At 50.0% G+C, this 26,790-nt stretch overlaps 16 protein-coding genes across 16 annotated transcripts; 6 read left to right on the top strand and 10 right to left on the bottom strand.

The window, feature by feature from the left end:
• The first annotated feature begins 387 nt into the window (after positions 1-387).
• On the top strand, positions 388-1,904 carry F5J12DRAFT_51997 (uncharacterized protein). The gene is made up of 5 exons (XM_051739836.1): positions 388-928; positions 979-1,057; positions 1,113-1,213; positions 1,279-1,303; positions 1,365-1,904. The coding sequence occupies exons 1-5, from the start codon at positions 515-517 to the stop codon at positions 1,535-1,537; spliced, it is 792 nt and encodes a 263-aa protein (XP_051600806.1). The 5' UTR covers positions 388-514; the 3' UTR covers positions 1,538-1,904.
• A 114-nt stretch (positions 1,905-2,018) lies between these two features.
• On the top strand, positions 2,019-3,128 carry F5J12DRAFT_935514 (histone-fold-containing protein; the record flags this gene model as incomplete). The annotated part of the gene is made up of 4 exons (XM_051749616.1): positions 2,019-2,054; positions 2,198-2,300; positions 2,438-2,531; positions 2,599-3,128. 4 exons carry the CDS (start codon positions 2,019-2,021, stop codon positions 2,786-2,788), a joined length of 423 nt encoding a protein of 140 aa, XP_051600805.1. The 3' UTR covers positions 2,789-3,128.
• On the bottom strand, positions 3,106-3,978 carry F5J12DRAFT_719518 (uncharacterized protein; the record flags this gene model as incomplete). The annotated part of the gene is made up of 6 exons (XM_051741176.1): positions 3,106-3,202; positions 3,256-3,328; positions 3,377-3,480; positions 3,537-3,619; positions 3,683-3,817; positions 3,898-3,978. 6 exons carry the CDS (start codon positions 3,976-3,978, stop codon positions 3,106-3,108), a joined length of 573 nt encoding a protein of 190 aa, XP_051600804.1.
• Positions 3,979-4,161: 183 nt separating this feature from the next.
• Positions 4,162-5,073, bottom strand: F5J12DRAFT_825467 (cytochrome b5-like heme/steroid binding domain-containing protein; the record flags this gene model as incomplete). Its single annotated transcript, XM_051745482.1, has 5 exons — positions 4,740-5,073; positions 4,623-4,691; positions 4,503-4,563; positions 4,432-4,445; positions 4,162-4,378 (listed from the first exon to the last, which is right to left on the bottom strand). Coding segments are annotated over exons 1-5 (511 nt in total), but the record flags the coding sequence as incomplete, so codon positions are not given.
• Positions 5,074-5,127: 54 nt separating this feature from the next.
• Positions 5,128-7,250, top strand: F5J12DRAFT_825464 (DnaJ-domain-containing protein). Its single transcript, XM_051745481.1, has 7 exons — positions 5,128-5,543; positions 5,632-6,020; positions 6,072-6,106; positions 6,164-6,271; positions 6,327-6,485; positions 6,535-6,679; positions 6,733-7,250. The coding sequence occupies exons 1-7, from the start codon at positions 5,168-5,170 to the stop codon at positions 6,958-6,960; spliced, it is 1,440 nt and encodes a 479-aa protein (XP_051600802.1). The 5' UTR covers positions 5,128-5,167; the 3' UTR covers positions 6,961-7,250.
• A 1,141-nt stretch (positions 7,251-8,391) lies between these two features.
• On the bottom strand, positions 8,392-9,669 carry F5J12DRAFT_51807 (uncharacterized protein). Its single transcript, XM_051739827.1, has 2 exons — positions 8,809-9,669; positions 8,392-8,749 (listed from the first exon to the last, which is right to left on the bottom strand). Exons 1-2 carry the CDS (start codon positions 9,625-9,627, stop codon positions 8,489-8,491), a joined length of 1,080 nt encoding a protein of 359 aa, XP_051600801.1. The 5' UTR covers positions 9,628-9,669; the 3' UTR covers positions 8,392-8,488.
• Positions 9,670-9,673: 4 nt separating this feature from the next.
• F5J12DRAFT_825457 (uncharacterized protein) lies at positions 9,674-11,065 on the bottom strand. Its single transcript, XM_051745480.1, has 5 exons — positions 10,876-11,065; positions 10,659-10,817; positions 10,459-10,588; positions 10,156-10,398; positions 9,674-10,094 (listed from the first exon to the last, which is right to left on the bottom strand). The coding sequence occupies exons 1-5, from the start codon at positions 11,044-11,046 to the stop codon at positions 9,793-9,795; spliced, it is 1,005 nt and encodes a 334-aa protein (XP_051600800.1). The 5' UTR covers positions 11,047-11,065; the 3' UTR covers positions 9,674-9,792.
• A 308-nt stretch (positions 11,066-11,373) lies between these two features.
• On the bottom strand, positions 11,374-14,333 carry F5J12DRAFT_935482 (uncharacterized protein; the record flags this gene model as incomplete). The annotated part of the gene is made up of 17 exons (XM_051749615.1): positions 11,374-11,916; positions 11,965-12,116; positions 12,170-12,221; positions 12,280-12,393; positions 12,454-12,630; positions 12,685-12,748; positions 12,821-13,046; positions 13,094-13,178; positions 13,233-13,304; positions 13,360-13,373; positions 13,435-13,542; positions 13,593-13,672; positions 13,726-13,947; positions 14,008-14,025; positions 14,086-14,115; positions 14,164-14,244; positions 14,298-14,333. The coding sequence occupies 17 exons, from the start codon at positions 14,331-14,333 to the stop codon at positions 11,750-11,752; spliced, it is 1,698 nt and encodes a 565-aa protein (XP_051600799.1). The 3' UTR covers positions 11,374-11,749.
• A 112-nt stretch (positions 14,334-14,445) lies between these two features.
• F5J12DRAFT_51678 (uncharacterized protein) lies at positions 14,446-15,117 on the bottom strand. Its single transcript, XM_051739820.1, has 3 exons — positions 15,083-15,117; positions 14,781-15,015; positions 14,446-14,646 (listed from the first exon to the last, which is right to left on the bottom strand). The coding sequence occupies exons 2-3, from the start codon at positions 14,974-14,976 to the stop codon at positions 14,597-14,599; spliced, it is 246 nt and encodes an 81-aa protein (XP_051600798.1). The 5' UTR covers positions 14,977-15,015; positions 15,083-15,117; the 3' UTR covers positions 14,446-14,596.
• Positions 15,118-15,660: 543 nt separating this feature from the next.
• Positions 15,661-17,039, bottom strand: F5J12DRAFT_782201 (uncharacterized protein; the record flags this gene model as incomplete). Its single annotated transcript, XM_051742692.1, has 7 exons — positions 15,661-15,699; positions 15,789-15,825; positions 15,947-16,089; positions 16,214-16,243; positions 16,264-16,310; positions 16,378-16,442; positions 16,696-17,039. 7 exons carry the CDS (start codon positions 17,037-17,039, stop codon positions 15,661-15,663), a joined length of 705 nt encoding a protein of 234 aa, XP_051600797.1.
• A 1,165-nt stretch (positions 17,040-18,204) lies between these two features.
• Positions 18,205-18,841, top strand: F5J12DRAFT_51529 (uncharacterized protein). Its single transcript, XM_051739810.1, has 3 exons — positions 18,205-18,328; positions 18,384-18,396; positions 18,449-18,841. The coding sequence occupies exons 1-3, from the start codon at positions 18,300-18,302 to the stop codon at positions 18,752-18,754; spliced, it is 348 nt and encodes a 115-aa protein (XP_051600796.1). The 5' UTR covers positions 18,205-18,299; the 3' UTR covers positions 18,755-18,841.
• Positions 18,842-19,118: 277 nt separating this feature from the next.
• Positions 19,119-19,362, bottom strand: F5J12DRAFT_825417 (uncharacterized protein). Its single transcript, XM_051745479.1, has one exon. The coding sequence runs from the start codon at positions 19,351-19,353 to the stop codon at positions 19,141-19,143; it is 213 nt and encodes a 70-aa protein (XP_051600795.1). The 5' UTR covers positions 19,354-19,362; the 3' UTR covers positions 19,119-19,140.
• Positions 19,290-20,326, top strand: F5J12DRAFT_825410 (uncharacterized protein; the record flags this gene model as incomplete). Its single annotated transcript, XM_051745478.1, has 3 exons — positions 19,290-19,398; positions 19,459-19,733; positions 19,795-20,326. Coding segments are annotated over exons 2-3 (484 nt in total), but the record flags the coding sequence as incomplete, so codon positions are not given.
• F5J12DRAFT_891901 (uncharacterized protein) lies at positions 20,311-21,414 on the bottom strand (the record flags this gene model as incomplete). Its single annotated transcript, XM_051747528.1, has 1 exon — positions 20,311-21,414. One exon carries the CDS (start codon positions 21,412-21,414, stop codon positions 20,311-20,313), a length of 1,104 nt encoding a protein of 367 aa, XP_051600793.1.
• A 1,533-nt stretch (positions 21,415-22,947) lies between these two features.
• Positions 22,948-24,736, bottom strand: F5J12DRAFT_935478 (uncharacterized protein; the record flags this gene model as incomplete). The annotated part of the gene is made up of 4 exons (XM_051749614.1): positions 22,948-23,233; positions 23,285-23,572; positions 23,661-23,995; positions 24,055-24,736. 4 exons carry the CDS (start codon positions 24,734-24,736, stop codon positions 23,159-23,161), a joined length of 1,380 nt encoding a protein of 459 aa, XP_051600792.1. The 3' UTR covers positions 22,948-23,158.
• A 1,146-nt stretch (positions 24,737-25,882) lies between these two features.
• F5J12DRAFT_825394 (uncharacterized protein) lies at positions 25,883-26,281 on the top strand (the record flags this gene model as incomplete). Its single annotated transcript, XM_051745477.1, has 1 exon — positions 25,883-26,281. The coding sequence occupies one exon, from the start codon at positions 25,883-25,885 to the stop codon at positions 26,279-26,281; it is 399 nt and encodes a 132-aa protein (XP_051600791.1).
• Between the last annotated feature and the right edge of the window lie 509 nt (positions 26,282-26,790).

Here is a 26,790-nt window from a genome sequence, read left to right as displayed (position 1 = left end):
CGAATGACAATCGATGTCATGCGTCGAACGTCGAACCTTGGGGAATGCACAGATACGGTAGCGTATCTCGCGACTTCCCCTACCCTACGAGTGTTTTTGTCTCCTCAGAAGAATTCACATCTCTACGAGGAACTCGAAAAATGTGCGCTCATGATCGTTGCCTTCGGCACTTGCATCCTGCGGTTTCGCATCACTCTGGCGGAGAATGGAGGGGTGAAAGGGCATCACGCGAACACATGGTGGAAGTCCGTTCTGCCTAAACGAGGCTCAGTGGTACTCACCAGCGTCAACGGGAACCGAAGAAGTCATCCCTATTCACAGGCAACTCTTCTGTCAATGCTTCCGATTGGTGTAATTCCCGCATATCTTAAGGTTCTTTCCGGCGGAATAGCCGGAAGCAAAAGAATCCAAAGAGCTGTGGCTTTGAAATTGCCCTTAGACCCGAAAGTCATTTAAGTTTATAAATGTGCTAGTTCCCATCAGATGCCTCTGGTGATCCCTGTAGCTCCCTGGAATGTCTCTTCCCCCTCAGCGGCCGCCTCCTCCCCCGGAGTCGGGGAATCCAGCTAGTGGTCCTGGAGGATCGCAGGACCCAGTGGCGCACGAGGCTGAACAGGAAGCCACTACTGCGGCTAGGACTGAATCTCGGTTCCACGAGCAGGTCGAAGCCAGTACACCCTATCCATCGCAGGTTGGGCACAATGGCGGTGGCGAATCAGACAAGAATCTTCTTGAATCTGCCGAGGGCCATGCCCAAGGAGCGCGTGACCAGGATCAGCCTAATCCTTTCGAGCCCCCTACAGGGACAACACCGCCTCCTGCCCGTAGCAGAGACGGGCATCCACGGATGGCCCGACGCGCCACCACGATTCTGCGTCCCGCAACAAATGCGTCCGAAATTGACTGGATTGTCCCAGTTGATAAGACGGTAGGTGCGCAAGTGTCAGTTGATCGTAAAGAGCCGCTTATGTTATGTAGCGTCAGAAAACTTATGGAGAAAGGATCCAACCAACGATCGACGCTGCTGAAGAAGAGAAGAAGAAATCCTACAACAGAGGTTAGTAAACGGCTGTGCAGACCTTCGTCCAGCAAATAACATGGGGGTTCTTTAGCTATCATGACAGGCTATGCTCTTAACATAGCCATTGGCCTCCAAGTGCTCCTGGGTGCTCTGACCACTGGCATAGCCGCTGCACTTCAGACTGGTAGACAGGCGAGTCCTCCACTTATCAAACGAACGCAACGAGTCCCCCCCCCCCTGATACGTGCATTGTCTAGGCTCAAGTTTCCACTTCGATACTAGGTCGGGTGGACCCCATCTCTGCACTTGCATAAAGGGGCTTAATCGATCGTACACATCACAGGTGGTCTATCGACGCTCGTTGCATCATACCTTGCTCGGGCAAGAGGTTCTGGCGAGCCCGAATTATCTAACATCCGCGTCCGGGAGTTGGATCATTTCCTGCGGGATTGCCAGGCATTCAAGCTGGACCATGCTCACGAAACGCACAATGAGGAGCTGGAAAGAAAATGCTAGATTTTCGGCACAAGTTGGAAGTGATTCTTGGGGGGGCCAGCGGGTACGTCGCGTGTTCGATTGAATTATTAGCTGTGCTCGTGACTAAATGGCTGTCAGTGAGAGAAAAGGGTCACCCAACGTCTAGTGAATTTGAATTCCGGCAGCATTTCTTGGTCTCCCCTTACACCTCTGCCCGAGGTTTGTTCGTTTAATTTACCCGGCCATTCCTTAGTGCACATACTACTACTTTGCCATTCCTTGAATTTTGTCGTGGTACAATATTTTGTTTTTGCGATCGATACCCCACACTAGGTGATTACCCAGTCGAGCTTATTCATCACGTGATCCATGATGTTGCTGGCCCGTAAGGACTTAAAAAGAGTATCAGTGCTGCCCGGAGATGGCTCCGCCCCCAGTGGCAGCCGCGCTCATTTTACGTCCTGGGATTCAGCATTCAACATATTATTTGAACAAGGTTACCAGTTCATATTACACAGTTATGAAGACTAAGAACAAGCAAACGAAATTTCCTGTGGTGAGATTTTTCTTCCGGCTGCTGATCGCCACGAACGGCACCTCAGACAAAAAGATGACCAATTTGAACGCCTCCATATGTACACATGCACACATGTTCTACCCCTGGCTTGTGACGAATCAAACACGGAACGCGGTGTATAGGCGAGGATAAAGAAGATCATGCAGAAGGACGAGGAAGTGGGTAAAGTTGCGCAGGCGACGCCTATCGTGATATGTATGTATGCCCTTGGTTCAACTTCCCTGTGTTCGCAAGGCTCTGAAGATGAATGCTTATTATGTTCTCCTTTTTTCGGTGGTATTTCCTGGACACCCCGTGACTGTCTGACTCCTTGGCGGCCGGATCTGTCTAACGATTGGACGCGGGCAACTCGGCGTGGATAGCTAAAGCGCTGGAGCTCTTCTTGTCAATGATAGTTGAGGAAGCATGCAATGTTACCGTCCATCGCGGTGCGAAGAAGGTCGAAGCATATCACCTGTACGTTCCCCCCTCTCCGTTCCGGTGGATGTAACTAACACTATGGACTATTCGATCCTCTTGGCAGAAAACATGCCGTGGAAACAACAGAGATGTTTGATTTCCTGAAGGAGATAGTCGAGTCCGTTCCCGATCCTTCCGCCGGGGGTACGATCGATCTCGACTGCAGAGGGTGGCGGAGAGGGGCAAAAGAGAAAAAGAGGTGGGAAAGCGAAGAAAAACGGTGCTGCTGCACAAGGAGGTGCGTCGTCGAGTGAGCCTAAGAGGCGGAGGAAGAAGAAACCCGTGGACGCTACTGAGAGCAGTGCTGATCCCGGAGGCAGTAAGTCGGACGCGGAAGGTGATGTTGCCATGGAAGAAGACGGGGAAGGTGAAGGTGGGAAATCAAGCCGACATTATCGAGGGCATCATGACGATGATTGGCAGGAAGATGATGATACTTCTTAACGTCCCTAGATGAGTGATATAGGACGTTGGAGGTGTGTAGCACATATTTCGGAGCCGCTCATTGGCTACTGTACAGTTTTGTTTTGCGAAGTTAATAATCAGGACTACAGCGTACGACGACGGTGGATTACACGAGTTCGACTTCTCCCCTTGCAACGAGCTGTTCTACGACCCAATAAGGAGTGAGAGAGATGTGACCCTTTTGCATCTCTAATGCAGTTCCGCTGCGAATCACAGACTTAGAAAGGTGCATGTCACAAGAACAGGATGCGCTTACTCTGGTAATCGTACAGGGGGACAATTCTGGCGGGCACGCACGAAGACCGCTCTGGTCTTGTCTGGTTCCGTGACTGATGGAAGTCAATCGAACAGTCACCCAGATAGAAGTGGCCTCCTACTCATAGACGGAACAAAGAGAATTCGATCGTCTAATGTCTGTTGACTTTCTGGCAAACTTTGGAGGACAGTGTTGTAGAAATGTTGGTCCGTTAACCTCGCGAACCTGCCCCATATCCATGTAACAACAGAAAAACACGGATTCACGTGAGGATGGAATACCTTCTTGCATGATCCACTTCGCTCTGCGACAATCGTTGTTGTACCTCAGGGTTCGTCATTATATATCGAGCATGTTTCTCTATCTACATATCGATGGGAGAGGTAAGCAGCGATGACGACAGAAACCGAGGAAAAAAGGGACACACCTTGAACAATCTGGTGCGAAGATAAGACCTGACGATGAACTTGACTCGTTCGACCTCTGTCTGTACGAGCATGATCCTGAAATGCTCCTCTTCTGACGACGATGGATCGGAGCGAAGTAATTGCACAGTCTCAGACTACGACAACCGTCGCACATGATCGGTCTATGAATCGATTCCAACAGTCATACATATTGGAATGTGTGCCTTGCTCCTACCTGACTTCGGATGTGGTCTAGTAACCTTGAGAGCAGGTCCTCTTCGGTGGGGAGGATGTCGGGTGAATGGCGTTCGTTCATCCAGCGTCGGATGAGCTGCTGGAGCTGGTGTTTCCGGTTCTTCTTCGACATAGAGCGGCGCATCTCGTGGCTGCGGAGGATTGCTGTCGTCGTCGTCGCGGGGTGCGTTGCGGAGAAGATCCTCAAATGTGTTGCTATTCTCTTGTACCAGCCGACCGAAAAAGTTCAAGTGGGCGTCTGAGTCCATCGAAGGGTGTTTTTGCAGGGAAGGTGATGATCATGTCAAGTACAAACAATCTCGTGCTACTGTAATGAAGGGACGAACAACTAATACACAAGGACATCCAGAGGACGGACAAGCGGACAGTAATATTGCCCTCCAGAACCATACTTATACAGCATCGTTCTCTACCAGCCCTTCCGCAAATCACGTACTTGTTCGAAAAGTGTTCGATCCAACCTAGGTGGGAGTCAGACTCGAGCATTGGGCTCAAACGAAAGCTCATTACGCACCCCTCATATTCTCGCTACATCGGGAGACAAGAAGGTAAGATTGTGAGCTGAGAGTGAACTTCTCGGCTTACATTTCTTCTTGGTCAAGGTCTTCTAGCTTGTCTAACGGCTGGTCTACTGGAGTCAGCATTTCTGGTGTAATCTGTATGAACGTGCGCGTCTATTAGTCGGTGATTCGGTGAGACTCGTACCCAAAGCGAAAGACTGCTTCGCCATCCCACGAGAAGCATCTCTTCCTGCAAAGTTGCCATACATTCCGTCTGGCTTTTCGTTGAGAACGCAAAAACCTCAATGACGCTATGCCTCACCCGGTCCGTAGAAACTCCGTCCGGCCGTGACATCGAACACCATACCGTTAATGGCCAGTAAAATCCGACCACCGTCCTTTCCGTCATACTTTGCAAGTGACTTGGGTGTGTAAGTCTGGTACAAGAGCGTCGGAGGATGCGACTTGGGCATCCATGAGTATCCGTCCTTGAATTCCGTTGGGACTGACTTGGGTGCTAGGTCGGGTAATGGCGGGAATATGATTTTCTGTACCGAGTACAGAATGTAAACAAGCAAGGCCGTGTTGATTGGCGTCCCAAAGTCCAGAGACGGTCCCATTTGGCTGGTGGTGAACGTTCGAGCAGTGAATGGAAGAAGACGCCCTGGCTATGTGATGGGGCTCACGTGATCTCTTATATGCCCTATGTAGTTCGCTGGAGTACTGGCAACGACGACGACAGCGACGACGATGAGCAGTGCATACCCCATCGCGCAGTCGAGGCCATATATCCCCCACCTGCGCTCGCAGTGTGGAAGCTGCGATATTCCACTTGAATTCCCCGTGCCCTCTCCGATACCGTCACAGGGAACTTTGATTCGTGTCCGGTGTTGCAGGTGTCAGACAGTGTATCAGCATGCCTTCTATCCTATACAACTACCAGCGGGTCTATCCGTTACTTCATCTCCCACTGCTGGCTCGTCGAATGGGCCGAGCGGGCAAAGCTCCGCTACTAATAAGAAAGGACGCAAGATTGGCACACAAGAGAAGCCGCTAGAAACCGGTTACTATGACCTACTGGGCGTACCTGTGGATGCATCCACAGAAGATATTAAGAAGTCATATAGTAAGTTTCATCTTCCTCGCAATCCGTCTGCCATTACCAGCTGGTGTTTATGGACCTCTTCTGATGTGCTGTGTACTGCGCAATATAGGGCGATTGGCCATCAAGCACCATCCGGACAAGAACCCAGATGATCCGAACGCGGAGGAACGCTTCAAGGAAATCGCAATAGCCTACCAAACCCTCTCAGACCCCATCTTACGCAAGAAATACAACGAGTTTGGACCAAAAGAAAGCCAACCCGAAGGCGGATTCGTCGATCCAGAGGAAGTATTCAGTGCAATATTTGGGGGGGAACGCTTCGTCCCGATCATCGGCCACATTAGCCTCGCCCGGGACATGAAAACTGCTTTGCAGGAGGCCGAGGAAGCTGAAGAGGCGGAAGGAAAGGAAGTAAAGCGCGACGCAAAAGGTAAAGAAATAATCTCAGACGAGGAGAAGGCGCGTCGGGAAGAAAAGGAGAGGAAAGCCGATGCCGAGGTAATTCTCAACTTTAGCTACCATTGCATTAACAACCAAAAACCCTATTAGAAAGCTGCGGCCCGTGCTGAGCGGGTGGGGAAACTGTGAGCACATGTAACTCCTCCCTCGAGTTTGCCTCTGATTCGATTCAAAATATAAAGCGTGGAGAATCTGGAACGCAAGCTTGCGATTTTCACCGAGTCTGCGACGGGTCCCGACGATAACAACGTCGTCAACAGTTGGCGTCAGCTATGTCAGATGGAGGCTGAGTATGTCCTTTCGTATGAGTTCTGCTTTCGTTGTTTACGAGGCTGTTTTGCTCAGCGAACTCAAGAAAGAATCGTACGGCGTTGAACTGCTGCATGCCGTAGGATTCGTCTACCTGTCCAAAGCAAAGTATTACCTGGCCTCGAACCAGACGCTGTTCGGTATGGGTGGCTGGCTACACAACGTTCAGGGCAAATACCACGTGTTCAGTGAAACGTGAGTTTATGTTCCTTGCCCAGGAGATAGGGTTCTAAATACAGTACAGTGTGTCGACTCTTCGGTCGGCTATAGAGTTGAAGAGCGTATTCGATCAGATTCAAGCAGCGGAGAAGGCAGGAAACATGACACCCGAGGAGAAGAAACGCCTCGAGGAACAGGCTGCCGAGAAGGGCCTACAGGCACTATTCAAGGTAAGATTAAATCGCTATTCCCTACAATAGTTCTTACGGTGGTTTGGTCATAGGGGACCAAGCTCGAGATCGAGTCGGTCCTGCGTGAGACGTGTGACCGCGTATTGGGAGACACATCCGTTCCGCGCACCAAGGCTCACTCACGAGCCGTCGCACTACAGATTTACGGAGAAGTATTCGTTTCCGTGAAGAAGGATTCAGATGATCACCCTAACGAGGATGAGTACGTCAGAGTGGAGACTAAGAGCAGTCGGGAGAGAGGTCGCCATCGCGCCCATTGAGCCCAGCTTTATTGTATATTTTGTGTGGCTTTCTCTCTCTCTCTCTCTCTCTTCAACACGTCAGTCCACACTCATGCACACGTCACACTTATAGCTCCTCTGCTAATCCTGTACACACCATGCCTTATAGTACACGTGCCATCATGCAGTCCCCTGCGCTTTGAGAGGCCTCCGTACACGAGCCAGTTTGGTGTAAGTGCCAACCATTATCATGCCCTTTTACAGGTTTCTGAGGGGCTGAGGTTCCGAAGAGAGCACCTTATGACAGTGGGTGGTCAAGTTATAACGCACTTGTGCATCTGGCCTACTAGTGGCTGAATTGACTCCTTTCTCCCGGATACCGGTGGCACAATCGTACACTATGTATCGGCCGTATGTGCTAACCTCCCATTAACTGCCCTGCCTGTTTTGCGAGGGAAAAGATATTGGTGTGTCGAGTTCCGCATTTCGACGAACTAAGCGCAACGATTCTTTGTTCCTTTTTTGCTTTGCGTTTGCAGCGCCATTAAACCGAAACGACCAACAGGCGGCTGAAAATGGCGCGTTACACGGATTCCACAAAATACTCGTAGAAACGCGGTGTCCGTCGACTACAAGCACGACTCATGCTTCACGCAATCATGACCAAATGACTCGAAAGCGTTCGTGCGGACTTGCAGTCGGGTAGCTGTGACGTGACGGTCCCCAAAAAATAGGTAAATTCGTCATCAACGCTAATTTGTTGCGCAAATGCGAGAAATCTTGTGTGTCATGCATGTTTTCAGTAGAAATCCAGCTTGACGTTGCACGAGAAAATCCAGTGGGAAGAAGAATTGTGCGACACGAATTTATGCTATTCAAAATCTCAACTCTTCGACGATCATCGTTCCACCACGACGATGGATGAGTACTTGTCCATCGCGGTCGTGGAACGACTGGCAGCTGCTGAGAGGGATAGTGGTCGCCGTGATTCTTCTTTAGGTAAGTAACACTCCACGCACTTTCACCTGGGCATTTGGAAACGAGAAGTAGAGTTGGGGAGATGTCATGGCTGGGCACTGCTAGGCAAAATCACGATTACGATGAATATTCAGTCCATCTGTGTGACACGGAGGAGTGTTGGAAACTTAGGATGTATAGTACATACCACTCCCAGACTCGTAGCGACAGGAAGGGCAAGCCGTGCGCGCCTTACTGGTAAAACTTGCCACAGCTAAGCCTCGATCCCGACTAGCGTCTCGACCTCGACAACGGGGAGGCGAGTGAGGATTGCTCCGAGTGTTGGGGACGCTGAAGTTGGCTGAGTCAACTACTTCCTTTCCTTCGTGGAGAACGTGCAGGAGTGCCATGAACATTTTCAGCAGGGGCTAGTTCAGCCTGACATTGTGCAAGAGGATCCAGTGGGAACAATGTGAACGAGGTGAAAAGCAGCGACTAAAGCAAGATCGAAAAACAGTCGGACAAAACATGTGACTGATATCAACATTGTACACCCTTCAAGTAGGGCACTGGAGATTCCAAATCGCAAATCGGCACAGCTAGTCCATGTTTAACTGCAAAGTTCGTTCGTCACATCTTGGCACAGGGGAACAGACGGATCGTCATCCCAACACAACCACTTCCCGTTCGTCAACGCCCATACCATGCCCCTTGGTAAGATTATCGTCTTCAAGGTTGGGCATGCCTCGTGCCACGTCATAGCCACCATACCTTCGTCATCTACGGAAGCTTCAGTACCCGGGGCTATGAAAGTGAGATACTTGAGACACTTGAACGGGGATAGCGAGGATCCCATCCCAAGTAGCATATCCTGGATACAACGGAGGTCGGATGTAGGAGGGGCATACTAAGTTGGGGAAGAAGACGGACGTGTGTATATAAATGAGTTGGCAGGACAACGAGATGGAGAGCTTCCAGCCCCGGCAGCCGGAAAGCGATTTCACGGAGAAGCGATACAGGCTCCGCAGTGTCGAATGACATTATAGTCAACCTTCTGATAGGCTTTGATGACAAAAGGAGGACATTCAGCGCTGAGCACATCTCGTGTGGGTGCACCGACATCGAGACGCTCTCGACCGGTCGATTGCAAATAAAATTAGCAGTAAGTGTGGGCCACGACAGGACCGTACGGAAGTGGGAAAGGTGAGGAAGCGCCGCAGGGGAGAGTGGGGCTGCATCGGTGGCGTTTATACCCCGCAGACAAAGGTCGGTGATATTATTCTGGGCCTCGAGGAAGCGCACGAGCGTGGAGCCGCAACGTATCGATGTTGAGAAGCTCTTTAGGGAGAACGTACATCCATTCAAGACAGATGCAGCATGGCTTGTACTGTCAGTGGTTGAAAACTCGAGAGAGAGCTTCAGGATGAACTTGAGCCGCCGGAGAGCGCGGTTCAGGAGGCGGAGGAAGTTGGCGGTGACAATACACCTTCCCCAGTCGAATTCAACGATTCGTACATACGACGCATAAAGATCGTTGTGGGCGATAGTCCTGGCGAGGTAAACAGCCTGAACGGGTTGCAGGTCGACCAGTGATCGATACAGCACACGAGCTCCCACCCGGTGGAACAGGCTATTGGTTCTGAGAGCACCGAGTAGTTCATCGCGAGAAAGACACTTAAATATGAGATCCAGCGTCTCCACAGGCAGTACCGACCTTAGAGAGACAGGGTGGGTCGTGTCTTCGTTCATTAGCAAGTTGGCAGTATCGGATGACGTATATGGTGAACTAAAACATTGTTCAGTGAAAATCTATTTTATTCTGTGCGAAGTAAATAATGTAGCGTGGATGGATATCGACAGGACTGTACAGCTGCATTAAAAGTGCTCATATATGACGTTGTATCTTCGTCTGCCCTACTGTACCTTGAGCGTCTTGCTCCCCTGAGCAATAGCCTCAGCGCGGTGGCCCTCAGCTTCCACTTCCTCAAGGAGTTTCCGTTCAGCAGCATCCTGTTCGGCCTTGCTCTTGTTCTTCAACGCAGCCTTGGAGGCGGCAAGACGTTCGCGATATTCACGGTACTTTTTGTCAGTGCCAAAGATGTAGTCGCACCAACGGAAGGAAGTCGAGTAGTTGTTCGTGAAGGACATGTGGTGGAAATCGTGGTGCTCTGCACCGGACCAAAATGGAATGATATTCCGCAAGGACCATGGAAAGTCTGGTGAGGAAAGTGTATACGTAACCTGATCACAAGGCAACGATAGCAAAATTTTACACACCATAACCACTGTGGGCGTCAATAGCCTGAAACAGGCGAAGTGTAATCCAGATGTACACCGTGATAATGTGGACGTTGCCCACGAAGAAACACCATAGCAATGGTCCGGCGAGTGTGCCCGTACCAAGGATAAAAGTTTCCGCTGGGTGTGCATATTCGGCAGCAAGGCCGAACGGGGCAGAGTACTTATGGTGGAGCTTGTGGATGTGCTTGTACAATACGCCAGTGTGGAGAGCCTGATGAGCTGAAGTGGCAATTAGCCCCACCTAGTACATATGCGGATGGTAGAGGAGTGGTGCCGTACCCCAGAAGTGGAAGAAATCCTCAAAGACGAAGAAGATTGCGACTTGGGGGAGCATAGTCTTCCATGATGGGAAAGGAACCTGGTGCATCTCTAAACCAATGGCTTCTGCTACAGGGTGGAAGAACCAGATCTGTAGAAAGGAAAGAGAAGAAGAAAAAAAGTCAACAGACTGCTCCGAGGAACAAGACCCCAATACTGACGGCGGGGAGTTCAATAGTGAAGTGAGAGAAGAGGACACCCTTGGTACATTCCCATTGTTCCTCGGACGTAGGTATCTTGTCGGGCTGAAGCTTCCACCTCTGGAAGTAGGGAATGGCGTCGATGATGATCCACGGTACGCAACGACCAAAGTAAACGAACTTCACGACGACGGATTTTAACGCGAGACACGCCAATCAAAGTAGTGACATTACCCACCTCGTGAAGTATGAAACTCATGAGACCAGTCGCGATGGTTGGGTTGCCTATCCAGAGGTACCAGGCTGCCCATTGCTGTTCCAACCAGCTTAGTTGCGAGATGTCCACGTTGGCATAGAGTTGCTCAGCGGTGTGGTGGGCTGCTGCCACCGTCGCATTGAGGAAGGACATCGATGCGTTTGAGGTGGACAGAAAACCCAGGCCAACCTCGTTTTTGTACGCGGAATTATTTGTGGCGTGAGGGCGCGTCAGCCAATCAGAATTGAAGCTTTCATGACATAATCAAAGGGTCGATCACTTGACTTTTATGATTTTATCGTACCACACTGCCATGCCAAACCAATCACCTTGTTTACAAGGTCGAAATGAGACACTTTTCTCGACACCTGCGCATACGCCTCTAAATCGTTGACCGCACTCTGACGAAGACGTAGGAAGCGTTTTCACGCCGTGTCTTATGACGGCCTAGATCAAAGCACCCGACGTAAAGTCTGCAGCCAACCTCCATGCGAGTCGTTGCGACATCGACGTCAGCGGCAAGGAGGTACTGAGTACCAGAGATCCTGATCTCATCTATTTGCATTCTATATGTAGGAAGATGATTGATGATTGATTATATGTGCAGAAAATGTAAGAAACAAACCACTATGACTAGTATCTCCAGATAGGTACACAAGCCCGAGCGCCCTCCAAACCACGGAGGGATGCTTACGGTCTCGCCATATGTATATAATGTCTCCAAAGGTATTAAATACGCAATATACAACGAAAGAGGAGGTGCGCATTGAAGGTTGTGAACAGTCCTTCCAAGGTTAGAAAGAAGGGGACGGGACGGGGGTGGTGGTGGTGGGCTGGCGGGCGGCAGATGCAGTGATTACTTTTCGGATTGTTCGAAGCTCGACTGCTTTGGTGAGAGGCCGCCAGCAATACCAGAATCGGCAGACACGTCAGATCGACGATGACGGTCCTCGAAGGGATAGTCGGAAGCCGCCTTCACGGGCCGCGCGGTGGCGATTGAGAAGATATTTGCTGCAAGCATGCCTAAGCAAACGTGCACGCAACAAAACAACGTGAGTACTTACACCCAACCAGGGATTATGCCGCCGGGGGGGATAACCCATGGCTCAGAGGCATCGTAGTTTGGTGGTGAGAACCGTTCGTTGGAGGCTTTGCGAATGATCCAAACAGAGCCGTTGATAATGATGTAGGAACAAACTCCAACGATAACCCCATAAGCGATACTGTGACAAAGCTATCAGATGCGCGCAGAATCATGTGGGAGCAAAGAACATACTTGTAGGATAATGGAATGAAAAGAATGGTCAGGAATGCCGGAAGTGCATCGCCTATGTAATCCCAGTTGATATCGCGAACATTACGAATCATGAGAGACCCGACGATAACCAGAGCGCTTCCAGTTGCCCATGATGGGATGGAAGCGAAGATAGGGAGCAAAGAAGACCGATACGAAGAAGAGCAAGCCAGTCACGACAGCCGTAATACCTGTCTTTCCGCCCTCTGCAGCAATCAGGCAGCATGAGCAAAACTCAGGAGAATGACGGACACACTGTAACGCACCTGCAATGCCCGTAGCAGACTCGATGAATGCAGTCACAGGGCTGGTACCAACAAGGGCTCCCATAGAGATAGAGACTGCATCGACACAGTAAGCAATAGTGGAGTTTTCGAAATCAAGTGTAACGGGGTCGCGCAATCCTGCGAACTTCGCCATGGAGTACAAGGTACCAGTAGTGTCTAGGGTTCACAACACGTGAGCGACAGGGTCCAGCACCGCAACGTGAGCCTTACCCAAGATATCGACATAAAGGAAGGTGATCAGGGCATACCAGACTTTGCCCTTACCATAATTATACTGAGAATCCCGCGTGTTAGTGATGTCATTCAGGTAAATTCGGAGGATGTCAAGAAACATCCATGGACTCACATCTAGCGCATTACCGATGTGCTGTAATGGATGCCAGGCCACAACTTGCTTGAAGAACGCGAACATTTGCTCTCCAGGAGGTAGTGTGCGGGAAGTACGTGACAGGAGTGTTCCCGTGGCCAGGAAATGATGGAGGTCAGGAAGATACCGATGAGGAGAGATCCCTTCACGCGGAACATCATGAGCAGAACGGTGAGGAAGCTGCAGGTCACCAAGTAGGTTAGTACTACAAGAGGGACGGGAGGATGAAGAGTGAAAGGTCCAGTGACTTACCCACCGGTGAAGATACCCAACCAAACCGTTGGGTCTCGAAGGACTTGGGTGCCACAGTAGTATGGAAGATCTGTGCTAACCCAGTCTAATGTCAAGCAGTCAGGCAAAAGCGAGTCGAACACTCCACAACTTCACTTACCACTTGGATTGCATCCGCCCAATCCCACCAAGTTTGTCACGTTTCCTCCGATCACATTCAGGCCGCCGGAAGCTATAATAACCCGTCCAGTTTTAGATTTGTCCGCCCATGAGACAATAGGGCGCACTTAAGCCAATGAACCTGTGTGTTCCACGGTGGTAAATCGACCTCTTCTCCGAATGCGACCAGGGATTTTACTCACGAAATGTACAGACCAATGCCAGCCCCAACGGCAAGGACCAATGACTGAGGCATGATGCGTGCCAGCCATTGCCGCAAACCAAGCAATGAGAGAATGAAGAATACCCATCTAAGGTAAAATTGGTCAGGTGACCCAGAGAGGTTGGCGTTAGACTGTACCCTTCCAAAAAGACTGCTGCTAGTGCTTCTCGGTAGGTGATGAAACCGCTCCCGTGGTAACCAACAACGGAGTAAGTGAACTAGGAAGGCCGATAAGCGGTTATATTCGAGTGCATGGGGACACTAAGCGTACGTATGCATTCAAGCCCATGCCAGGAGCCATCCCAACCGGAAGATTAGCAAGAGCACCCATGAGTACTGAGGCAAGAGCGGAGATAGCAGCCGTGCTAGTGATCAGGTCTTGCTTCACTTCTTGGACGCAAGACAGATATGTCTCGTCTGTTTGACAGTTGTTGGGACCGTTGCAGACGCAAGTTCCTCCAGAATCCGAGACAATTGACGCATTGACGGAAATCTTGACACACATTGGTCAAAATCAAAGAGTGGGTGTAGAGAATTTAAAAAATCTTCTTACGATGTAAGCCATGGCAGCCTGGTAGAATGTTCTGAAGTCAACGTGGATAACTATGGAATGAAAAGACTATCCGCTCACCCATGTTGTTATACCGGCACGGACGTCAGTCTATCCTCCACTGTAAGCGTATGAAGACACACCATAACAATCACTTACCATGAACCTGGAACCTTCTCGCTCACGGGGATGACCAGAGCCTTCGAGGCGGAACCATCGCCCGATGACAGAGTCGGCGACCTGAATAGGAAGTATTTTAGCGCTGCCACTGGCGACAGAGAGACGGCACATACTCTGGCGTTGAGTCTGTCGGCGAATGTGATGGTCATTTCGACGGGGGGCAAAGAAAGGAACGTGATATGAAACAAGAAGATATTATATATCAAAAAGAAAGTGGAAGGAGTGCCCTGCCGAGTGCGTCGAGAGGACTGAAGGATCCTAAGTCAAATCCGGTACGGAAGAGATATGTATATCCCCTTGCTGCGAACCATCAATGATTTTGAGATCCAATTCGCGCACTGGTCCATCTGGGATCGGTAGTAATACATTGGCTTGCCGCCATCCGACTTGCCTCCACACCCCGTAATGGATTTCATTTACGTTCTATCTCCCTGGTTTCCACGCCTTGCCATATGGGCTCATCTGAGAATTATTATTAGTAGGTTCGCCTGAACACAAGGAAAAGAGCTCCGATCTGATTAATGGTGGCCGTGCTCCTAAGCGGTGACTGGCCAAACGAATGTCCATAACGGCTCGCCTAAAACACAGACACTTACATAGTTGAAGCAGCAAAAAAGCATCTCGGGAATCCGCTGACTTTATCAGTTCATATCGGAGTCGCAAAGAAGGTCCGTTCAGACTTGGTGCTCGCTGGCGAACTCTGATAGCTTTAACGCGCAAGAAGTATTGATGCCGCGCTCGGGTAAGCCACTGTAAGCCAAGAATACAAAGTGCCTTGCTGAGAAGCAGCATCAGGTCGACACGGTTTGGATACCAGCCCCTCCGAGGACACTAGACGTGACCGAGTTCAGACAGTGTGACGCAGTGCTGATCGCGTCACGCAGACAAACGTACATACTTCAGACAGCTGACAGGTCTCGGCGTATCGATATGTCACACAAGGTAAGGTCAAGGAGCAGCAAGTACTGATAATCAAACCATGGCAGGGGATGACGAAAGAGGTAGCTTTGATGTAAACGCAGAGCTCAAACAAACGCCTCGTGGCCGTCCAAAGATAAACAACATATGCTCATCAGGCCATCTAGAACGTGTCGTGAGTAAAGTTCAACCCATACTTTAGGAGACGTCCTCGGTCCGCTAAGCCAGTGGCAGATGATGAGCGAGCGTTCACAAAATGCCATCATTGTTGTCAGCATCATACAAATCTCTGCTGTTCGGCTGAGCACTGGATAGACCAACGAAAAAAAAAGGGATTGAAACTTCTGATTGGCTGTCCGACACCCAGCCACAGGCCGCCCTGAACTTAGTAAAACATAACTGTAGTCAAGACTTCGCCACAGAAACCTTAATCCACAGTCCCTTCGTCGACCTTTCCCTCATTGAACTAAGGTATTAGGAACGCGCGTCGACAGGTAAAATTGGCAAAGTGCTTATCAGTGTTTATTCTCGGTCTCGACGACGGCGATGCATGTGTCACTAATAGCTCAGGTACCCGATGTTTACAGCTGCGTAGTACTGCAACGCGATCCGTGACATATCAATGTCTCGCGCTCATATCAATTCCATCGACTTTGTCTGGCTTAGAAAAGTCTACTGTGGCGCACTTGCAAACGGTCGTTCGGACCTACACGATTGTATAACCTTGACGGCGAAATGGAGTCATGTGGGAACAAACAAGCTGAAAATAAGGGCACTAGAAGTCCGATGGCGTTCATAGATTCCTTATGGATTTACTGCAGTGGGCCCAAAATGAAACACTCACATGAGTTCTGCGTAGAATGTTCTGTATGAAACCGAGTGGCGTAAGCAGCGCTCATTGAAATGTGTCCGAACACGAACAACTAATAACCAGCTTTCGGTGGGGCCCACTGGTATCGACTTATCAAAATCGTTGATCAGATTGGCCTAGGTGGGGTGCAGATGGGTGCCCAAACATTCCACTAGCTCGTTCTGGGGACTCTTCATGATTTGTGAGTTAGGTTTACCTTCACAATACTGTCAATCGTGTGCTCCTTACGGCACGACACACCGCTTCAGGTCCCAAGTAGTTCGTAATGGACTGAAATATTACCAGTCTACTGATTCATTTGTCGCTGATGCAGTTGCCGATGGAGCTGGATTCGTTGCTGAACACAAAAGAAAGTACAAAGTGAGATCGCAACAACCACACTAAGTCCGCTGACTCAAACTTACTCTGACGTGCGAGATATGTCGCGCAGCGCAATACTTCGAGCCGCAGCTCGGATGAACGGAAAATTCTTGCGCATATCATAGTACGTTAGAAGCGACTCAAACGGAGCGACACAAGCTAGCCGCCGATGTTAAGGACCGTTCTCGTGATGCTTGGGTACCAGCCTAACCTAGCTGGCAATGTCCAAAAGAGCAGAGGTAAGCCTAGAAGGAGGTTAGGGTATAGCAAAGAGGGTGACGGTTGTCAGGCATATCCGAGACGGCCGAATGCTTGATAATTCGAGAATGTTCAACTTCATGAGAACCAACAGGATAGCTCACTTGCCGAATCCAGTGGCCTCTCTGCTAGTACCCTGATGGAAGGCCGTCTGCACACGCAGATGACGAGCGCAATGTGCGATAGATGGAGGATCTGTAACACGCAGCAAGAACGATGCTGGTGAGTTTTCTGCAGCGCACGCAAACAGCAGACCATGAGCCAATTGCGTGTGCATCGCATTGGCCGAGGCCTGAAGATAAGGGTCCCATATGACAACGAGCCAGAGATCCCCCAGAAAGAATTTCTGCATGACTTTACTGTCGAACATGGGAACACTGAGAGAGCTTAGTCTTCGATGCAAGCGTGTATTGTCGCGTGTAGTGCAGTGCACGTCTGGCTGAGCCATCGAGGTGACACGTGAACAGAACTTTCCACGCTAAGGCCCGTTGCTCAGTGTTCCCGATGGCGAGCTCAATCCCTTATCTAAACCACGCTTCTTGCACTCTGGATGTTGCTTGTGGAGGTATGGGCAGGCTGGATCCGTCCGACAGAGCGTACGTGACCGGCGAGATCCATGGAATGATGTTTACACCTGGGACCAACGGAGTGCCGAGTCAGTTGAAGTGATCAGGTTCGCATACAGCCCGCGATCTGCCGTTTTTCTGATCAACAGTCCCATGGCTGCCCTTTATTGATTACTGCACTCCGCAGCGTGGTTTCTGACTACTTCCGATGGCCTTACGATGTCCGACTGAAGGTATATATGTACCACTCTTTAACCATGACTATAAACTGACTAACTATGTAACCGTTCTCCATCTCTTCACCATTGTTCATTGTTGCAGAGGCTCGTTTGATGTGTTTTAGTCGAGCGCAATGCCACCTCCGGTTTACCCTATACAGCCTTATAAGGAGCAAGGCCCACATACAATCCCTACGTACGTTCGCTGAAAGTTTGCGTCCAGGAAGGCCAACATCATATCTTGGTTTTGTTCCCATGAAGTGCCCCGTTGAGTAGTCTTGCAAGCACGGCTTACTATGGTTAGGTGAACAAGACTGTGATCAGCCAGCCACCATTATTGAAGACCCGGGTTCGAGCCCTTGATGGATATGCTTCAGAAGGTTACTCATGGTGGGACTGCATTCCTGCATATGGTGAGTGGTTTTTTTCACCCTCAATTCTTGCAATATATGAGATGATAATTTAATTTCACGAGGTCTGGACCCTTATCAGGGTGTTTTCTTATCTCCGCCACTTCCGTCTTTGTTTGCTGTATTCGCAGTTCCTCTACGGATCCTACTGCCATTTTGTTTATTGCAAAAGTGATCTAGCTGCACAACCTCACCAGCGACGTCGCAGCAAGTGTCTTCCCGCGCTCCACTACCCTCCGTCCCGGACGGGCATGCCAATATCGATGCAGGTCCACATGAAAGGCATGCAACGTTTGTCAGCGGTTCTCCATATCCTCCAATAGGGGTTTGTAGCTACCTCCAGGAACGCCAATTGTCAACCTAGTCCCTGTCTTACCCTCTGTACAACCTTCTTCTCGACGGGCTAGTTCGTATGCTTCGCTGACAGATGGGTTGAACACATCTTCAACCACTGTTCCTATAGCTGATGAGGACGCAGTGAATCTCTCATCCCTGAACGGCTCGCCTGGCGTGAATGGTTCGAATTCTAATGTGGTACCAGAGGTACAAGTGCCCAACCTACCGTCAGGAACAACGTCAGAAAGCTGATCCCCGCCAGGTGGTCTCGGTCCGTGGGTATCATGTCACAGTTAATGTGCACCTTACATGTAATGCACTCGACAGCTGAGTGACCCATTGCTCCAGCAGATGGGAGACCTGCGATCTGCTTTTTGTTTATGCCAAAGTTCGGAGATGCAGGGTGTGCCTGGTCGGCAAATTCAGACACCTTATGTCGGACACCTTGAACCCAACAGAACCGATTTCAACAAGGAAATGAATGTAGGGCCGGATGCAAATCTCAAGTTCCCGTCTGGGAGGCAGTGGAATGGACTTGCGTCGCAGTATTGCACCCAACCTCGGAATGTGCCTGACGGAGATAGAACTGCGATATTGTCTGGCCCTTCTTCTCGCTCGCACGCCATCGGCTAATGGCAACCGAGCAGTCGGTCCACCTGGTAACATGGGTAGCGCTGTGATGCACGTCGGTCAATACATGCCCTGCTTACTTTGGTTACCATCCAATAGTAATACTCTGTCGCCTATGTAGTACTGCCGTACTTCCCTTGCGTTAGTCTCCCGTCACATCCACCTGTACTTTGAAGATGGCATCGTCATCCATTCGGCCGTCTGCCGATTTCGCAGGGTTATTACAGTGGCACTGGTTTATGCTACACACTGATCTGTCCGTGCGATACGGTGCATGTCACAATCTATCTCGTTTCATTACTGCGCCGAAACTTGTTTCAACTCGTTCTTAAGCCATTACTGACTCTTCTTTATGGCAGGTTTCCTACTACTAGTGGTTTTTGATGACACTAAAACCCACCTCTATCTTTACGTTCCTTTCCTTTCTGTGTGTTATGATGCCACGTGAATGCAGTCTTGCAAGATGGCAGTGCATCCGGTTTGAACAGAGTAAAGCCCCTATAGTGCCTATTGCTACGGCTATGACGTAATGGATTTGAAAAAAAAAGAAAAGAAAAGAAAAAACACGCGAACAACGCCAACAACATTGCAGTGAAACGCATACCCGGGCCCCATCTAATTGACGGACGCTCCAACTGGTCGTGAAGGTATTATGTATATCAAAAATTTGCTTTTGTCTGTCTTATCAACTGACTTTCACATGGAAGGACTTCGTGTATGGGCCTCCTTTCTGTGGGATTCAGATAAGCCCCGATCATGATACCCATTACATTTGCTCAGTTTTTTGGTGCATCCTGGCCATCGCTGCATCATCGTCCGTGCGGAGCATGAAGGCATGATCTTCACTTATTCTGTATACATTTTCTCCCTCGCGTCCTTGCTCTTCTCCAAAGCTCTGGCTAGCATCTGCGCAGCGTTAGGGGAAGACTATTATGCGTTCCTGGACTGGAGGAACAGCGAAGAGCTCTTGCGGATGCACAGGGCACGTCTTGGCTCTGGCCCTACTCAACACATACTGACTGAGCTCTCCCCTGGACCCACAGATCCGGATATGTGAGCAGCTAGCATTCGCGATCTTCACGTTCCGGATAGGCAAACACGTCGTGAAGAGCTCTTTCGTGTCCTTCCTACTCTCCGCTATCGTCGTGGTCAGGTTCCTCACGATTCAGGTGAGGCTGGCGAAGATGGTACGGTCGCTGCGGCAGACACATAGTCCTCTCATCGTCACCGCTTGTGTCGCAATCTCTGCTGTCATGCTTTACTTGAAGATGATCATCGAAGTCGTGCTGGCGGCGCAATATCTGGCTCGAGTCAGCAGGAGACCATCTTTGAAGGACATGACGACTTTAACGTTTGGTGTTCTTCGCTTACTTGAATTGAGGTAGAGCTCGGGTGCGATGGACGACAGTGCAGTGCATTCATCATAACGGAACATTACTTTCCCCATTCGTACTTCAGCCCACAGAACTATGACAACTCTTTATTCATTTTAGACATTAGACGACATTAGACTCTTAGAAAATGGCTAGTGGTTCTCGTCGTGCAGATGTACAGACACCTCACTGCTTTCGGGGAATTTCAAACTCGTTATGAGTCTCTTGCAATATATTACGGAGGTGATATAAGTAGTGATAGCAAAGGGAGCACGAGACAGGAGCAGAACATTTCAGCTGACTGACTTCGTAAAGTATAGGTTCACCACGATGATCTTCCCGAACCCGATACGGGTCGCGACGTAGAGGGCGGCCGCGTCTCCTGCCCACAGCCAAGGGGTTGGTTTCTATCCCGGGTGGAGGGCTTTTGTGGATGGGTGCGTCCCATGCTAACTGCTCTGTGTCTGCATCTTCTGTTGGTTCTTCCTCTTCACTAGACTCCCTTTCTCGTTCCTCTTGGACGTCCGCCTCCATTAGTCTTCCCTTTCCTTTGTCGACGCGCGGTGCGTCATCCTCCGCTTCACTCTCGCCGTCTTCAGTGACCGCTGCCTCTACTTCCTCCTCTTCTTCTATCGCCTCATCCTGAGACACGTCAGATACTTCATCATCATCTGGATTCAAGCGGTGTGCGATGATGCTGTCGACATCACTCAGCAGACGCCGCACAAACCCATTTCCAGCAATATGAGCGGCATGATTTAGGAATGTCTGCATCAGACCGATCTCGCGCTGGAGCTCCGCCTGGACCAGCGTGGCTTCAACAAGTGCAGAGGACGCCTCTGCATGAGCCAGCCCAAGTTGCGTCTGGAGATGATTGCGTTGGCGCTGGACGTCGTTCACCATTTCAGGAAGCCAGGTGGGGTCGCCCGCAGTAAACGGCGGGGGAGGGGGGTAAGTCAACTGCATCACAGGGGGCTGAAGGGTGGGAGATGGAGGTGGCGGAAGACCGGAGGGTTTGGCTGGAATCTTGTTGATTGGCTTTCCGCCGGTCTTTGGTACCCAGTGACCATCATCTGGGGGAGGGGGAAAGTACTCTAAAGGCCACTGACTAGTGCCAATATCCCTCTCCCTCACGGGAGGTTTCTGTTGTTTGTGGTGCTGCTCTGGTTCAGAACTAGAGGTGGTGGCCCGTGGATTCGGGCGTGACTTTTTCCGACGGCCAGAACTACGATCGGAGACGGGTGGTGTCCTCGATTTACGAGACGTGGATGTTCTTGGTTCTTTGGGCATGTTAAGAGAGAACTGTTTCGTCGGTAGATGAGGGCGACGGTGAGGGCAAGCGGCTCACGATAGTGGTGGTAAGAATCCAAGAAAAGGACACGTACCTGTCACGCTGTGGTGATTAAATAGTGGGTCCCACCGTTCCACAGTACTGCAGTGACTCGAGTCGCTTTGACCTGCATGTCAGTGCCTATTGTCCGCCTGTTTAGGTGGACTCAGTCAGGGGTTTTTTTGTCGACCTTGCCTATTTTAGACAATGCCAAATTTGCTTTGACCCTCCGTCGTCCGCGGGTCCAAGAGCAGTCTGCGCGCTGCTGTGCCGAGTCATGATGCATTGATGTGTGAAACATTCCTCTCCGGGGTTGCCCGCCTGTTGACAATGGAACTCGTCTTGGCGCTTGAAGTCACATATTCGTCAGGACTTGAAATAGGGGATATATCCCTTCCTGATGCCATAACTTCGGAACTGTAGGAAAGAACAGGACAGGTGAGATCTTGCTTTCTCTCGCGAAATGCCGTCGGGTCTCGAGGGGCTGTGTAAGAATGAGTTGTGGGAGTTCGGTGTTGCGAAATAGAAAATGCTATGCTTTAGTCAACTAGAAGATGGCGCCGTCTCCGACGGCAGCACTCACCTTGTTTATGGTTGCGCCATAGCTCCCCAACCACACCCATATATGGACAGGAGCCAGGAGGATGTCTAGTCACACAACCACATCCCCTTCCGCTGGAGACAACGTCAAGTCCAGGAGTATACATGAGTATAGCTTTACATAACTTTACAATGTTGATATAAAGTCATTACAATGGTGAACCCAAGCAAGGCCAATGGGAAATCAAGGAATATCAAGGTATAACGCCAGCAGTGATGAATGACCATGCATAATGATGAGTATGATGTATGTGTACACGTGTCCCCCTGTGTACCAGACTTCCCCGACTGAACTTGAATGGGAGGACCGTGGGAGGCGAAATTGCAGCCGACGAAAAATGACCAGACGAATTTCCAGTTGCAGCGCCGCTGTCCGCCCCTATTTTGGCCTGGTATCTCCTCGATTCCTACACTATGCCACCCTACTGTAGTACGTCACTTGCGAAGGCCTGAAGCTTAGAGATCGGGGCAATGATGCCACCTGGTGGCACAGTTGATCTGGTAAAGGATTTCGTGCAGAGCGAATGCGATGCTGGTAGGGCATCATCATTCCTATTGACGAACATCGTGGCTGTGGAATCCAGATACGGTACCATTATATTTTCTCATATTAGTAGGATACTGTGCCATTTGTCTTCTGCACGGCTCTTCGAGCCCCTCGAGTGGTCAGACCACGATGCCAATCAGCCATCGCCTCGAGAGCTCTTAGATGAGATAGCCCCATAAACCATACTAATTTCTTATAATTACGGCATGGTCAGAGTTCACGCGTCACGACTAGGTTCTCAGAGGGAGATAGCTTGTTGCGAATGACGGACCTCAGCTCTTTCATGTGAACCATGATTCTCGGCAGTACGCATTGTCCGGACCTAAAAACACGACACACCCCTGAAGTTGTGCCACGGAAGTAGTGGTGTTTTTTCTTTCTTTTCGATGAGTGTTACATAAAAGGACAGGACTAGTGACCAGCGGGGCGGTTGGGTTTTCATGGTCTCCGAAAACTGATACCAACCGACAAGAAGTTGAATTCGAGAGTTGCGAGGACATCGCAATTCGAGATTAGCAGTGAAGTACACGTAATACGAACTCGTTGCGCGCATGCTTTTACTCGTGAGACGACTGTTCCCCTACTACAGCACCTATGTCGTCCACGAGACCAGAGGTGAACATCGGCACGCACTGCATTACCGAGGTGAGGAAATGAACAATGCTGGAAGGGGAACCACCCACGAGCTGCAGACGGGAACCTGCTGATTTTGAAAGCTCCGATTCATGGCACAAGACGACGTCTTCAAGCTCCACGACACAATATTCTCGCAATATTTCGTATAGCGTGCAAAATAATGGGACGTCTTCCTCCTCGGTATAGGCGCCTTCGATACGGACATGCAGTGGTTGTTGGTGCTGTCGTTCCACGAGCCATTGCACGAAGGCATTATTTTCTCGAATGGGTGGTTCTAGCCATAAGCTGGGGTCCATATCACGGAACTGCCACGCTTTCAAGGCTTTTCCAGTGATCTACAGGCGATCGAAATGAATAGATGCCTTCACAGGGGTCGAAAAAGGCGTGTGGGAGAGATTCCGAATAAAATTCCGCATGGCATACATTTGGGAACACTCTGCAAAGAGCCAGAGCACCCGAAGTATCCAGACCGCTAGATTCTATCGTGAAAGAGACCTGCTTAACGCTACTGAACTTCCCCTCAAGATTGCTGAAGAGGGAAGAAAGTATATCTTCCAAGCTAACGGCATAGTCGAGAGATATGAGCTTCGGGGTTACAATTGCTTTGAAGAATTCACTTGTGCTCGTGAGGCTGATTTTCAATGTCTCAAGAACAGGGAAGTGAACGCTGTTTGGTTGGAGTAACCACGGCGGCGTATTACCGGAAAGCGTTAATGTGACCAGTGTGAGAACCGGGATGTGCATTGAAAATGACGCGCCTGTGGAATTTTTGAAACTGATATGGTTCAGGGGAATTGAGTTTGACTGTAAGACATACCAGGCGTTGAGCGGTGCCGACTGCGACCATCACGATCATCAACCATGAGATACCCAAGTTCCAGGTGCTCTAGAACAGGAACGTTTGTTGCAGAAAGAAAAGTAGGAAAGGTATCGACACTCCAGTCGAGTTCAATACGTTTCAAAGATGGAAACTTGACAGCACCTATACGGTCCAAAATAAACTGCGGAATAGACGCCGAAGACCACGAATAGATGTAAAGGGTATGCCAGCGGTCAGCACAAGGAATGAGGAGGTCCAGACCTTCACGAAGACTACTGTGATTCTTGGACGACTCAACTCGAATAGTAATATCGAGCGGTGCCTCGCGACTTTTCTTCAGGTGCAACCTCACGGCAGGGCTTAACTTCCTCGAGCTTACAATCTCTATCGCAGACCAGAAATTCGGGTGGTCCAGGATTACATCCCTCCAATGCCGCGATACACGTGCGAGGATCTCTTTCTGTGAAGGATTGGTTCCACGAAGAGCAAGGAGAAGGATTGAGGAGAGCAGCTCCACAGGGAGACACTGGATGGGTGGTGGTCTTGTTCGGATCAGTTCGTCGATTCTCTTCCTCTGCACCGCTGCCGCCGTACGGACGTCCGATAGCTGTTTGATAAGGTTTCGCTCATTTTCCTCTAGCCGGACCAACTCAGCTCGCGCTGCAACAAGTTCGTCCATGTCGATGGCTCTATGAGATCGGTGTCAGTAAGAATGGTTCTGAGGGTTCAACATTCACCTATGAAGAATTACTGGAGTTGAGTCACTTTGAAAATGATTGTCAGAACGCGTAGAATTTCAGGTACGTTTGAACGAGTCCAAGGTCAGAGGGACCCTGTAATACTACTCACCAGCTCGAGCACTCTGACTTTGAATTTTGGGTTACGTCTTCTTACTTGCTCGTCGATGAATTGGCATCCGACTTCGACCTTCGCTGGCCTAGCCTCCTTTCCGGTTGAATTCGGTGGCGGTGAGCGGCCCAACTCTGTTGACGTTGCCTCGATATGGGGTTCTTCGTGAGCTGGGTTGCTTGATTTATGCAACGGTCGTCCGAGCATTGTTATACGGCTCTCCACCCACAGTCGACGTGAGTCAGGTTTACCTTACCCTTGTCTCGCCGTGAAAGCATTGCAATCAGCAGATGTGTATGTGTTAAAAGTATACGTGCATAACTTGAACATAACGCTACACAGCTGATCCTAGATAATCTCCAGGCAACTTGCCTGTCCCTATCGATAAGGCCCGCTCACATGTCACTTTGTATTCGGAAAAGTTGTTGGTTGGCGGTTCCAGAAAATTGGCCTGCCTCTTCCGTCTACTATGGGGTTCGCACCTGTTTGAAATCCGACGTCACAATCGCTCCGGAGTCGGAACCACATCCTTCCATCAGTGAGCTCCATGACAGATCATATCTCCAAAAGAATGATACCCACTTTCAAAGGAATTTGAAACTCCAGGCCGTGTCCCAATGACTGTAGGGTCTGTCGCTAGTCCCGTGGGCACTTGCGTTAATGAAGCATGTAATATCACCAACACGACGGATTGATGGTGGCAACGAGTGGTCTGGGAGGATTGCCCAGGTGCTTACAAGTATTCAGGGTGGCTTGGGCTGGCATGCAGGAATATACTGACGCTTAGAAACTGTAATCTAATCTGACGATCGTCTTTCCTCGTAGGTTTCCGCAGGTACCATATCCGCATTCCACTTGTCGAAGCACATACCGCGGATAATCGCGACTTTAGGGATGCCAACTTCGCAGTGTGCCTGGGGCAACCCGTGTCCGTTCTCGGAGGTCGTATCGTTAATACCTACCGACTGCCGTCACCATGCTGTGTGTCATTAATACCGCGCAGGTTACCATCTTGCCACCTGCTTTAGGAACTAATTTCTATTCATCCCTGGCCTTCAATCCATCTGGTGCCAAGGTTGTCTGGCAAGAATGGTTTCATGCCGAAAGTCCTCGCCGTCTTCCTTCTGTGTCTCGTATGTCTAATACACGGCATTCTTTCGGTCGTTCACACTCTTATGTATCTAGGAATACTGAAACTGTGAGGCTATGTACAATTCAGCTTGGTAGGAAGGGTGGTGGTTGGAGAACGTCGAAAGCACACATGAGTGCCCGCATCTGTGAAACTCGTAATACGGTGGATGGGGGGCTAACAACCTCCAATGACTCACCCAAAACTATGTCGAGGCGGGGCAAAAGCATAGCTAGCATCCGATGACATCCGTCTAGGTGAAGCGGAGCAGACAATTAGCAGTAGCACCAGTGCGAAAACTTACGCGTGATGAGCATCACAAGTTGCAGTCAAAGTCAACGACCCATGATTTAGGCTCTCGAGAGGGATTAACTTATTGCGGGTGATGGACACCGATGCTTTGTCCGTGCGTGCTTTTGTAGTGAACCATGGCCCTCATCTTGAGGGTTGTACGCACCAGTGTACCGTACATTTGCACGGTTGCCGCCTAGACCCAAGATCCCTCTGATGAAAATACGTGGCAAAGGAAATGGAGCCTTTGTGTTCGATTCGTTGTGTAACAACAATATTGACAACTGCTGGGTGGACCATATCTCGACAATAAAGCGTGGATCTCCCAAAACCTGGCAGGAAGTAATGGTATTTGAGAGTTGCGCGTACACCAGGCGAAGGAGGAACTACACGATCAAAGACGAGCACTGGGGTAAATATAATACAAAGTGGCCGTACGCATACTACCACCTATAAGATGGCGT

This window comes from Pisolithus orientalis (genome assembly GCF_024613125.1).
Source record: "Pisolithus orientalis strain OTSU chromosome Unknown F5J12scaffold_11, whole genome shotgun sequence".
In the NCBI taxonomy this organism is placed as follows: Eukaryota; Fungi; Basidiomycota; class Agaricomycetes; order Boletales; family Pisolithaceae; genus Pisolithus; species Pisolithus orientalis.
Note: the sequence above shows the minus strand (reverse complement) of the source record. Positions and strands in the feature narration are given on the sequence as shown.